The following is a 12,975-nucleotide window of genomic DNA, read 5'->3' on the forward strand; positions in this document are numbered from 1 at the left end:
GGGTAATGGAGGGTACACATGCAAACTAAAAGTACTTCTGACTGGATGTTTTTCACAAGGTATTTTCTCATGAGTGAACTACGTGCCAACATGTTACTTTGTCAGAGAAATGTGTTTCCACTGTTTCTGGACCTACCTAGAGCAGTTAAGCTAGTTAGGAAAAAAGTGACATTTGCCTTCTCAGTCACGTCTTTTAACAACATGTCCTTGGCAACTCATGTTCAGGCCCTCTTGTTTTGGAGTGGCACAGTGTAATATAAATACTCATCCACAAATATGTGTTTTTTTCAAACATAGGGGAGCCATTCCATTGAATTTTTAGTTTCTATATTTCCTCCATTTTCCTGTGATGAAATGGAACAAGTGCCTGAAAACTGTTTTCAGTATTCAAAAACTGGCACCTCAAATGGTTAACTGAGTACTCGCATACCTGTTCATATCCCTAGCTATCATATCCCTAGCTACTAACTACATTTAGTCCAAAATTTTTCATGGCTGTCCCCAAATGTTATTTTTATAAGATCACATTTGGCCCCATGAGACTAACTTGACAACTGCTTTCTAGCTAATGCTAAAAGTTTGAGCCTCAAGGCTCTCAAGACAAGTTCAGTATATTTGAAACTCCATGATTTGTGTTCATTTTGAAAGTGAATACTTGTGTATTTTAGTAAAAACAATAATTAAAAAAAAATAAATAAATAAAAACTATATATTTCTGGTGTTGCACAAATGTCATAGGCACCAAAACGCCCCATATGCATAATTGTGGACCGCTGCTCTAGATCTGAATAAGGAAAACAGACTAGCTAAGTAACAAAAAAATAATAATTAGAACAAATATACAATGTATTCAAACAAAATCCTTCAATGTGCTTCGTGCTACTAACCAGGCCGATCTTTATCCCCTCCATCATAAGCTTCAGGATGTCTTTCTGAAAGCACCTCATATTGGCCAGAGGGAAAGGAGTGGGAAGGGTAAAGCTATTCTCTTCTGATACCTGTTCACCAGGTGAGGGTGTGGTCACCATGTGATCAGGCGTCTCCGGAAAGTTTAAGAGGTCAAGAAAGTCCTTACTGTTGTCTAGAAAATAATGAAGCATGCATAGTAAAGCATTTAAACTTCAAATTAAACAGTGGTAGACTTGTGTAGACTATATTCATTAACTTTCAGCTGAAGATTTCAAGTTTCTTCATATTTCCACACATGCCTGGTTTTCAGGTAATAAAAAAGACTACCAGTGTTTCTATCTTCAGCTACACACAGCAATGACAAAGCAGTATACACGATATATATTAATATCCATGTCATACCAGTATTCAATTTTGTTCTGGTATACTTCCCATGTCTAAGATATACTAGTCGTAAGAACCACAGTAATGCAAATTGCATTAATATTTGGAGATTTACCATAGTACATGATTCTGTTGACGGCCAGCACCACAAGCCTTTGCAGTCTCTGGATAAATTCGGTCTCACTGGCTCTGATGGGGTTCTCCTGGCTCATCCGCCGCTGCATCATCTGAGTGAGCTCATCACTGGCTACTGAGCGCATCCGCATCAGCAAAGAATCCGACTGTACTAAGGAAAGCTGCCGTTGGCCTGGGATGTACACACAAGTAAGAAATTAAAATACCACAAATGGTGAATTGATGAAACTTTGACAGTAATAAGCAAAGGCTAAGGATTCTCATTTTTCAAGTAGACAGTGGAATACTTAAGAAATGCAAATAAACTGTGGATTTATTTAAGATTTCAAGCCTGTAAAAGAAGAAGACAACTACTGATGTATAATAAAAAAGTATTTATTGCCTGTAAATGTCTGTATGTTTTCTTTATGATTGTCTGTACTGCAACATAGTTAATATTAAACAAATTCATTATTCAAATATTGACTAACTAAGTATTTGATTGTCCTTGCACACCCTTATTGCAATTACTCAAACATGCATCAAGATGATCAACATTAAATCAAAACAAGTTTCAAACTGAGTAAATTGAGATTCAGCAATCACACACTAGTAATCTCTTCATATACTGGACAAAGTAAGAGCAATCATGCAGTTATGTAGTAGGTCAGTAAGTCCACTGCACACAGAGCCAGTAATGTGAGAGTGGGTGATGTTGTCCCATAGGGTAGAGCAGGGCTGGAGGGCTACCTGTGTCAGAGGAAGCAACATATGAACAGGATCCAGTGGGGGAAGGGAGGGGGGTGTCCAGGGACAGGAAGGTGAATGCAGGGGGCAAGGGAATCTGGCCATAAGAACAGTAGTGTTGGCGGGAAAGGCGGGGGATTATAGAGTCTTTCAGGCCCACTATACCTTGCGGGCAGGTTTAAACACACACACACACACACACACACACACACACACACACACACACACACAACAGAACACAAATTTAAGTATCCAAACAGAACTAAAACTACATGTGATCAGCGGTTCCCGACTCAATCTCCAATATTTTTAAAAAAATCAGGATGGGTTTAAATTGATCAAGGCAGTACTTCCACAACTATAAAAATTAGTCATCTCAAGCACCTGCACTCTAATCCCATAAACAACTCTTCTTTTCCTCAACAAACTAAAAGGAACATTGAAACCAGAACAGCAAGACACTGCTTGTCGTCCATGGTGTGAAGCCAGCTGCACCGCTCATGAAACATGGTTCTCTTTCCACTTTTCGGTAATGCCATTTTAGTTTCGACTGGTGCACAAAAATTAAACACAATATCTGGGAGTTGACTGAACAATCACTGTGAGCTGCAGCTATGCTGTGTTTAGGAGAGATAAAGGAATCTCTGAATTATCTACTGGCATCAGATCTACACAATTCACATGAATGGAATGTTCATCATTCAAAACAGCTAATTTCACAGAAACGCGACATCTGCAAGAAAGAAAGATGGATCACAAAGCCATTCCTTTGCATAGCCATCACATGGCTTAATCAGACATGACCCATAATCCATTACAGTCATTGAGATCATATATACCTCACTGTTTTAGCAGTGTTAGAGTGCATCTGTCCAACGCTGATCATTCGTTTTTAAGATCCAATTTTATTAGACATACACATATTACAATAGATATCATTATTTTATAATAATAATAATACATTTTTTTTGCAATCCGGCAACTATATCTTGTTCAGAAAGCCTTACTGCCATCACAGTGTACAAATCAAAAGTTTCCAATGAGCAACTGGTGCACAGAAGTGCATCTACGTGGACGTGCGGAAAGCCTATGGGAATGTAACTGACAAAATACAGATAGTTATGGTCATATGATCATCATAGCGTATATCTCACAGACGGGCTGCCCATCTCTTCAGGCAGAGCGTCTGAGGTTGAGACTAGGAAACTAGGAAATTATTATTCCAGCATCAGCTGTAACTGGCTAAATCTGAAACATGATTAGATGGCTTGTACTGACCTGCAATGCTTTTGCGCTTCTGATGGAGAGTATGATGTGGTGAAGCAGGGATGTGAATAGCGGTGCTCATCTTCTGAGGGTCCTGATGAGCTGTTGTCATAATGAAGTCAATAGCTGACTGGAGGACGCGGAACTGCAGGGCCATCGCCAGTTCTAATTGGCAGAAGGAAGCGTAGTCTCCGGTTTTAATTTCTAGCACACAACAGTTTATTTGTTTAATAATGAAAAGGAGGGTTACTGATGTCTGCATTGTTTACCTTGAGTGCGGTGTACTTTGCTGCTCTGCATGAAGCCCAGCAAGGTGATAAGATCCTCAATGATGCGAAAGTACTGGGAGCCTGAGGAACTGCAGGCATGGATAGTCACCACCACAAGTAGTTGTTGGATATCACACACCAGCAGCTTGTAGTCATTCGCAGAAATCCTGTATAAAGGAGTGTATGTAGTCCACTTACTTAGTGACTTACTTACTTACTAACTGACTTATTTACTTATTTATTCATTTTTTTATATGGCTAGCATTACTTTGGTAAGGCAACATGATTATTAGGCTTGCAGTTTTAAAGCAGGAGCCCTTTAACATCCCAACATACTGAGAAACATAAACTGATATGACCAAAAGTGAATTTCTAAAGCTTTTAACCATGTACTTAATCAAACAGTGAAAAAGTTTTTTATTTTATGTGTTCACATGTTTCTCCATACTATAAGCATTTCAGTTTCTGAAGAGCTATGATGATTTAGGCTTCTCTTAACTAGCAATAAAGTTTATTGTACTGTGTACATCATATGTATATGAGAAAAGCAGTATGGTGATACGATAAGTATACTGTACTGCATTATTATAAGGAAGAAAAAGCAGTATGAGGAAACCAGAGGCTCCATATGGTCACTGCACACAGAGGAATTAGACCTCCACATTTAACCCATCTGTGCAGTGAAACACCCACATACATGCACACACACACTAGGGGCAGTGAGCACACTTGCCCGGAGCGGTGGGCAGCCCTATCCACGGCGCCCGGGGAGCAGTTGGGGGTTAGGTGCCTTGCTCAAGGGCAATTCAGTCACGTATTGTCGACCAAGGGGATCAAACCACCGACCTTCTGGTCACAAGGCTGGTTCCCTAACCTCCAGCCCACGACTGCCCCCATGTCCATATGACTGTCCATATTAGCTGATCAATTACCAATCCTTGAAATCAGCTTACAGTTAGTTGTCTCTTTTGCAGACATGATAATTTAGTTAGCTGGCCACCAAGTTGACTAACTTTGGCGAACATTAACAATCGCTAGCTAATTAACTGCTTTCAAGTTGAAGAAAAGCTATATTTTGAATTAGTCGGTCAGTTCGCAGTATTACTACTCTTTCAACATGTGCTACTACAATTTCTTACTAAACTGTTTAAAGAGTCTAATGTTTATTCAATTTATAGCCAAGCTACTAAACCTTGAGCTAACTGCAGAGCTTGAGCACATGAGAAAACTATGAATTTAGACTGGTTATCTCACATTTATCAGCTGCACTAACTGCCTGCTGCAGATAGAACCTTATAACACCAACTTAGTGTGCCATTTTTAAGGCGGAGTCTTTAATTTTATTAAAATACAGATTCTACTATTTTAAATCACTGCAGCAAAAATAATCATTATTGGTTAATAATCAATATTATATTGTCATATCCCCTTCCCCTAGTTTATCGACTTTACCCATTCTCCAGACCATTGAGGGTGGACAGTGTGTTGATGAGCACATAAAGTAGGCCGTGGTCCAGCAGGATGTCAGCCAGTTTGGGGCAAGTGTTCAAGAGCTGCAGCAGCACACACATGGCATTGTGGATCAACGAGTTCTCATACAGGGAGTTCTCCAGCAACCCCAGCATGGGCACCACAGAGCGCTTCCTAAATGGAGAAATGCTTTCCATGTCCTCCAGGTAAAGACTGGAAGGGAATGGGTAGGTGCAAAGCAAGGTTAAATCACTGAAAATGGAAAACAACTTTTCGAAGCCTCAGTAGTGTAGTGAGATGAATGTCTTAGAAAATATAAAAAAATAAATACTGAGCATTATTTAAAGTGAGTGTTTAGTGGGCTGAGAAGCTTTAGGTCTAAGTATGACCAATAAGGGCAACAAAGTGAGACTGAATATAAGCGTATTGGTACTCACTCCTCCTCTAGGTTCACAGGCCGACCAAACAGCATCTCCAGACAGCACTCCAACACGGCTTGAGTTCCTTGGTGCAGGTACAGCTGGTTGGCCAGTAGAGAAAAGCCATGGTTCCTTAGGAATTTCTCCTTCTGCTCCTTCTGGGCTCGGCTAAAGTATGCATCCAGGAGCTGTGTGTGTTTATGGGGAAGATAAAAAGTGAATAATAAAAGCATTATGTTTACTGTCAACACTGCATTTATACTAGCAGAAAATTTCCAATACATCTAATAATGTATTAATTAGATTTCGACAAGCAGAACAGCTTTTTGTATTATCACTAGAAAAATATGAAGTATATTTTTTCCATATCAAATTCCATACCATATATATCTGCAAAACTTATTTATAAAAAATAACAAATCAACAATAAAAAAATCAATCCCAAAAACAGTACAAGAACTGGCAATATTCATTATATATTTATATATAATATATTATATATTTTAATGTCACTGCATCAACGATTTTGTGGCCCTCTGCCAAGCTAAGGTAGTCAATAAACAAAACTTACATCTGCTTTAAGGGGTAAACAACACAAAATACATACACACAAACAAATAAACAAAAAAAAGTACAAACAAACAAAAAAACAAGGACACAGTGTCACTGATGAGGCTGAGTCACTGAGGCGTCCTCTTTGTGTAGACATTTAGCCTGATGAATATGAGTATTTAAGTATGACAGCTGAGTGAGGTACAAGCCAGGTCCATGATGGGCATTGTGTCTAAAAAGAAATATTGGATGAGTCTCAGATGATACTTGATCGCTGCCAGCCTAAGGTTAAAAAGGTTCATGACACAGATAAGCAGAGAAGCAACAAGCTGGTACATGACAAGCTTTTGCATAGGCCGAGTCTGCATTAACATGCAAGAAATGAAACAAAAAAATATGCAGTAAGGCTGAAACTACTCCAAAGACGCACTCTTGACACATGCAAAAAGAAGTGGTCATGCCTTTGCAGAATTAATTTGAATACCAAAAGGGCAAGAAAAACACAGAAACTATGCAAAAGACATAGTATCAGTCCACACAGTGGAATAAGCTCTGATGTGAAACAGGCCGCTCCGGAGAGCAAATTCTGTAACAAACAGGTAAACAATTTTATGTATAGGCTGAGCATGCTCAGCATGAACGCACAAATCCTTGGAGGGTACAATTTATACAACCACTCATCCTCATACAAACTCAATACCGGAAGAGAAAGTGCTGCCAATCAAGAACATCTGGCTCCTAAATAAGAAACAAATTATAGAAAAAGTATTTGCCCCTCACCCGATTTCTTCTATTTTTGCTAATCCGTCACACATTTAAATGTTTCAGAACATTTTTTATACTGAGATGAAGACAACACAAGTAAACATAAAACGCAGCTTCTAAATAATTATTCCATTAATTGAAGATAAAGATTTATTCAAAACCTATATCACCCATGTGAAAAAATGAATCGCCCCCTTACCTAATAACTGGTTGTGCCTCCCTTGGCAGCAACAACTGCAATCAAACGTTTGTGATAACTTGTAATGAGTCTTTTACATCGCTGTGGAGGAACGTTGGCACACTTCTCTTTGCAGAATTGTTTCAATTTGGCTACAATGGAAGGTTTTTTGATGCCACAGCATCTCAATGGGATTTGGCCACTCCAACCAAAACCTTAATTTTATTTCTTTTGAGTTGGTCAGAGGTGAACTTGCATGTGTGCTTTAGATGATTGTCCTTCTGCATAACCCAACTGTGCTTGAGCTTTAGATCATAAACTGATGGGTGGACATTGTCCCTCAGGATCTTCTGATAGCAGAATACATGGTTCTATCAATTATGACAACTCTACCAGGTCCTCGCAAAAGCAAAGCAGCCCCAGACTATTACACTACCACCATGTCTGACTGTTGGTATGATGTATTTATTGTGGAATGTGGTGTTAGCTTTATGCCAGATGTAACTCGACCCATGTCTTCCAAAAAGTTGCACCTTCGACTCATCAGTCTACAGAATATTATCCCAAAGGTCTTGGGGGTCATCTAGATGTTTTTGGGAAATGTGAGACAAGCCTTTGTGTTATTTTTGGTCAGCAGTGGTTTGCCATTTTTGTCCCATGCAAAATACTTATTGTATTCTTATTATGGAGTCATGTACATTGATCTGAACTGGGCAAGCGAGGCCTGCAGTACTTTAGATGTTCGTCTGACCTCCTGGATAAGTTGTCAATGTGTTCTTGGTGAAATTTTGGTAGGCTAGCCACTCCTAGAAAGTTTCACTACTGTACCAAGTTTTCTCCATTTGTGGATAATGTGGTTCGCTAGAGTCCCAGAGCCTTAGCAATGGCTTTGTTACCTTTTCCAGACTGTTAGATTCCAATGACAATGAGTTTTACATCTGTATTTGAATCTCTTTAGAACATGGCATCATGTGCTACTTTTTGAGACCTTCTAGCCTGCTTCACATTGCCCGACAGATTCTATTTAAGGAATGTTTAGATTTAACAGGTCTGGCAGTAATCATGCCAGGGTGTGACTAGTAAAAATGAACCCAGTAGTCTACTGATTTTAGCTAACTGGTTGATTTAGTAGCTAAGGGAACAGTTTTTTCACATATGACCAGGTAGGGCTGAACAGCATTTTTCCTTCAATAAATGAAATCATCACCATTTTGTGTCTACTTGGGTCATCTCTGTCTAATATTAAAAGTAGTTTCAATATCTAAACCACTGAAGTGCGACAAATATGCAACATACTGTATATGTTTTGATGGTCTTAATGCTTTTTCCATTTGAAATGCATTACTTGAACCTGCAGATGCTGGCATCTCGATCAATCAAGAGTTTCAGTATTATCTCTACTGAGACACAAACTTCAGGACTGGCAGATTAACATTTGTTTTCTATGTTTTATGCAGCATGCACTCATTTTCTGGTCAAAACATAATACCACATTGTACAGGGTTCATACACCTGTTCCAAGGTCAAATTCAAGCACTTTTCAAGCACTTTCAAGGTCCATTTTCAAGCCTTTCCAGCACCTTACAGCTGTAGTAAATTACATATTTATACAAATACATACATACTCAGAATAATTAATCACATTAAAAGAGATGGTATTATGCTAGAAACAACCAGAATTGTGTTCAGTAATAGCAGAAGGATCAGAAATGAAAAGACAACACATATGCTTTATGTTTCAAAATGTGTCACCTGTTTGTAAGTAGACTTTCCTTGCTATCTAATCTTTCTGAGTCAGGATAAAACAATTACCCAAAAAACTCACTGGACAAATAACTTCACTTCCAATAAATTCTTTACTAATAATGTCAAAAATAACAACACTCACCTTTGAGGTAGGCAGTCAATCAGCTCTATAACGTTTTCCCACAGTATTGTGCAAATCAAAACAATATAAATAGTGGCTAGTTACAACTTGAAACTAGACTGGCAGATCGCACACACTAGCTAGCAGTGTATGGGTCGCGAACAAGCTATTTGAGCCAGGTCTTTTAAGTCAGAGGTCGACAACTCAAAATGTTAAGAAGAGCCATTTTGTCCTTTCAACAAAAATCAAACCACCTTGTGAGCCACACTATTTCATGTCCATTTTAACATCTTGGCCGTAAATATGACTATGTGCTAATGTACTAGTATAAGCTAAAACAAATTTAATATAAAACATAGACTTACTTTGCTTTAAGCCAAAGCTCAGCTATAGCTGCGCTGCATGTTAGGCAGGAAACTTTTCAACAAAAGTAGAACAGTTTCTTGTAAAATGTCTCTTAACGTTCGACTTTTTATGTATGGGAGGCAAATCCAGCCAAAAAAAGAAATTAAAATTAAAACAACAAAATGTAAATGCAAACCTCTTCTTGCCATGTCTTTTTCCAAACATCTGCGCAAATATCCTGCCAAAACTGAAAATGAAAATAAATACCTACATTTGAAATTTCATTTTTCACATTAGCACGAGCCATTTGTGACAAAAACAAAAATTAATTTTAAACAGCTATTTGTCATTTCATTTTAGTCCTTATTCTGGTATTTCATTGTCATATCTAAAATGGAAAAGCGAACAGAGAAAAGAAAACGCAGGCTTTACTTTGGCTTTGCCTTTTCTTCATGAAATGCATAATACGTGTCAAAACTAAAATCAAAATGCAATGTTTATGTTCTTATTTCTTTTTCATAGCAATAGACTGCATATCTGACAAAATGAAAATGCAAAATGGATAAATCAACAGTAAAGTGACAATTTGCGATTCAGTTTTCGGCGTGGACGCGCTTTAAGTCTCGAATAAAAAGGCAAATGCAAACGAACAAAGGTGCCATCTGCTTTTCATTTCCCACTTTCCTTTTTCATTTTCAAATTGACCAACATGTAAATATATGTTAACACTAGGCGGGGCTATGGGGTACATTTTAGGACATCCTCAGACCTCAGAGTCAGAACAGCATCATTCCTCAAGCTAAACAACTTTGAGTCTTGGGAAAATTATCGTCGTGTCTCAGACCTGGTGAAGCTGAACATCAGACCAAACAGCCTCAGAAAAAAGGTATCAGACCAACCGCAAGCCTGGTCGAGCATATACTGGTTCATATAACTTAGAAAACTATTGTGTATTCTCGATGTAAATGCAGGTATAATATTTTCTGTCACTCTGCTGTTGATTTAGCCATTCTGCATTTTCATTTTCATTTTGTTAGATATGCAGCCTATTGCTATGAAAAAGAAATGAGAACGTAAACGTTGCATTTTGCTTTTAGTTTTGACATGTATTATGCATTTCATATTTACAAGGCTGAAGTCGCTTCTCTTTTGCCAGCTCCTTGTTCGCATTTTCCTGTTCCACCTTAAATGGGGCCTGAGGAGCCAGAATGCAACTGCTGCACCGTTTAAGGTGGAATGGGACAATTCGAACAAGAATCTGACTTCAGCCTTGTGACATTTTAGTGTTTGACAGTTTCTCATTGCAGATTAAACATATCTGGAAACCAGCTGGAGTGATTATAAATGCAAATAAGTCCATTCGTCTCCACATTAACGATGTTTGTCTTAAATCATTCTCTTTGCATTTTCGTTAGCTACTAGCTAGGTGAGACTTGTCTGCGTTGCTGTGGTGACCAGCAGTCTGCGCGCCAACCTTCAGGGCCAAAGGTTGGTGAATTAGCAGTTATACATTAACTCCAGCGTTTAAAACCACTAACTGTTAAAACTGTGAGAAAAGAGACGCATGTTGCCAACCTCTGTTTTAAAGGAACGATGGGAGCCATCTCCAGACCAGAAGCCGTTTTTCTTTCTTTCTTTAGTTTTTGTAATTTAGGCAGAATGTTAGGGTGATCCTCTCTGCAGCGGTATAACAAAGAGCCGTTTGGGAGCCGAAAGAGTCGGAACTTCCGGGTGAGCCGAGCCAAATGATCTTGGTTCACCAAAAAGAGCCGAAATTCCCATCATCACATACGCAGATGCGCAAGCGAGCCCAGGCAGAGCAGTTTTCATTTTACACTGCGACTTATTTATTTCTCCATTTAATAACCAAACTATTTAGTCAGTTAGCTATTTGTCGTGAAAGAAATACAGGTACAATTTCAAGCCTTTTCAAGCACTTTATCCAAAATTCCAGCACTTTTCAAACCTGGAAAATACAACATTAAAATTCAAGTATTGTCAAGGATTTCAAGCACCCGTACAAACCCTGATTGTAGAAACCCCATATCTGGAAAAGCTGAGACATTTTGTAAAATACAATAAAAACAAAAATTTGTGACTTGTTAATTCTCTTGAACCTTTATTTCACTGACAAATGTACAAAGCAATGATTTTTATTGTTTTCACTGACCAACTTCATTGCATTTTGTATATATAAACAAACTTTTAATTTTGATGCATGCAACACACTCAAAATAAAAAGCTGGGACAGGCGCATGTTTACAACTATGTTACATCACAATTACACTTTTTAATCATTCGCTAACAGAGGATACAAATTGTTGCAGTTTTGCAAGTGTAATTTTTGCCCGTTCTCCTCTTCATGATGCACCACACATTTGCAATAGGAGACAGATCTGAACTGCAGACAGGCAAGTCAAACACACGCACACTGTGTCTATGAAGCCAGGCAGTTGCAGCATGTGCAGAATGAGGCCTGGCATTGTCTTGCTGAAAGAACCATGGACTTCCAGGAATAAGACACTGTCCTGATGGTGACAAACGTCTCTCTAAAATCCCAATATACACCTCTGTGCCAATGGTACCTTCACACACATACAAGTCACCCTTGCTATTGGCACTGATGCACCCCCATACCATGACAGATGTTTGCTTTTGCACGTTACGCTGATAAAAGTCTGGATGATTCGACTTTGGTACAGAGAACTTGATGTCTCTTGATGGCTGAAACACAGACTCATCTGACCACAGCACACATTTCCACTGACTTTTGTACCACCTGAGATGAGCTCAGGCCCAGAGAACTCTGCAGTGCTTCTTCATAGAATTGATGTATGGCTTTCTCTTTTCGTAACAGAGTTTCAAGTTGCAGCTGCAACTTTTCTGGATGCAGCAGCAGACTGTGCTAAGTGACAATGGTTTCCTGAAGTACTCTTGGGCCCGTGTGGCTATACTTAATAGAGATTCAAGTTGCAGCTGCAACTTTTCTTGATGCAGCAGTGGAGTGTGTTAAAGCAACATTATGCAACAAGTTTACTTTAAAATAACAGCTTCAGAATCATTTTGATGGACGTATACTAGAGAGCATGGTGTTTTGGTCATTGCCACTGCAAGCCCAAAATGCCTGCACCACACAATGGAATTTTTGACATCATAACAGAGGCTGACAAAAGAAAAGGAAGACATTGTCAGAGGAAGCGAGGAAGAGTAAAAGAGAAAGAGACTGGACAAGAGTAAATCTCGGATTTACTTTTACTCATAGGCAAGAGCTGAAACAGATAAAAGGATGCAAGACAGCCTCACACCTAACAAGAAAACAACAAAAAACTGTGACAACGGTTTTCTGAAGTACTCCCGAGCGCATATGGCTATATTTAACAAAGCAGCATGACTTGAAAATCTAATTTACCAAAATTTACCAGTGGTTTCTGGCCTTGCCCTACAAGGACTGAGATTTCTCCAGATTCCCTGACTCACCTCACAGTATTATGTATGGTAGATGGTGAAAGACCTAAATTCCTTGCAATCTTGTGTTGAAAAATGTTCTTTTTGAACTTCTCATCAAGTCTGGCATAAAGTGGTGAGCCACGACTGCTTGCAAAGACTGAGCCTTTGGTGGATGCTCCTTTTAAAAGCAGAAAAAGCAAAGAATAAGAGACAGATCAAGTGCCTGGTTTACTACTGAAGTTT

The 12,975-nt window shown here is 38.8% G+C and overlaps 1 protein-coding gene across 12 annotated transcripts in view; it reads right to left on the reverse strand.

The window, feature by feature from the left end:
• Positions 1 to 12,975, reverse strand: part of lyst (lysosomal trafficking regulator) — a 156,973-nt gene that overhangs the window by 37,960 nt on the left and 106,038 nt on the right. For 9 of the 12 annotated variants that reach the window (XM_036574727.1, XM_036574718.1, XM_036574726.1 and 6 more), the window contains 7 exons: positions 5,597 to 5,766; positions 5,142 to 5,372; positions 3,690 to 3,856; positions 3,433 to 3,585; positions 2,158 to 2,319; positions 1,409 to 1,600; positions 888 to 1,081 (listed from right to left, as the gene is read on the reverse strand). In XM_036574727.1, the coding sequence (XP_036430620.1) occupies positions 888 to 1,081; positions 1,409 to 1,600; positions 2,158 to 2,319; positions 3,433 to 3,585; positions 3,690 to 3,856; positions 5,142 to 5,372; positions 5,597 to 5,766 (1,269 nt within the window). The remainder of the gene's footprint in view (positions 1 to 887; positions 1,082 to 1,408; positions 1,601 to 2,157; positions 2,320 to 3,432; positions 3,586 to 3,689; positions 3,857 to 5,141; positions 5,373 to 5,596; positions 5,767 to 12,975) is intronic. The other 3 variants (XM_036574725.1, XM_036574724.1, XM_036574722.1) reach the window with 2 other exon arrangements.

Source organism: Colossoma macropomum, unplaced genomic scaffold (assembly GCF_904425465.1).
Source record: "Colossoma macropomum unplaced genomic scaffold, Colossoma_macropomum, whole genome shotgun sequence".
Taxonomy (NCBI): Eukaryota; Metazoa; Chordata; class Actinopteri; order Characiformes; family Serrasalmidae; genus Colossoma; species Colossoma macropomum.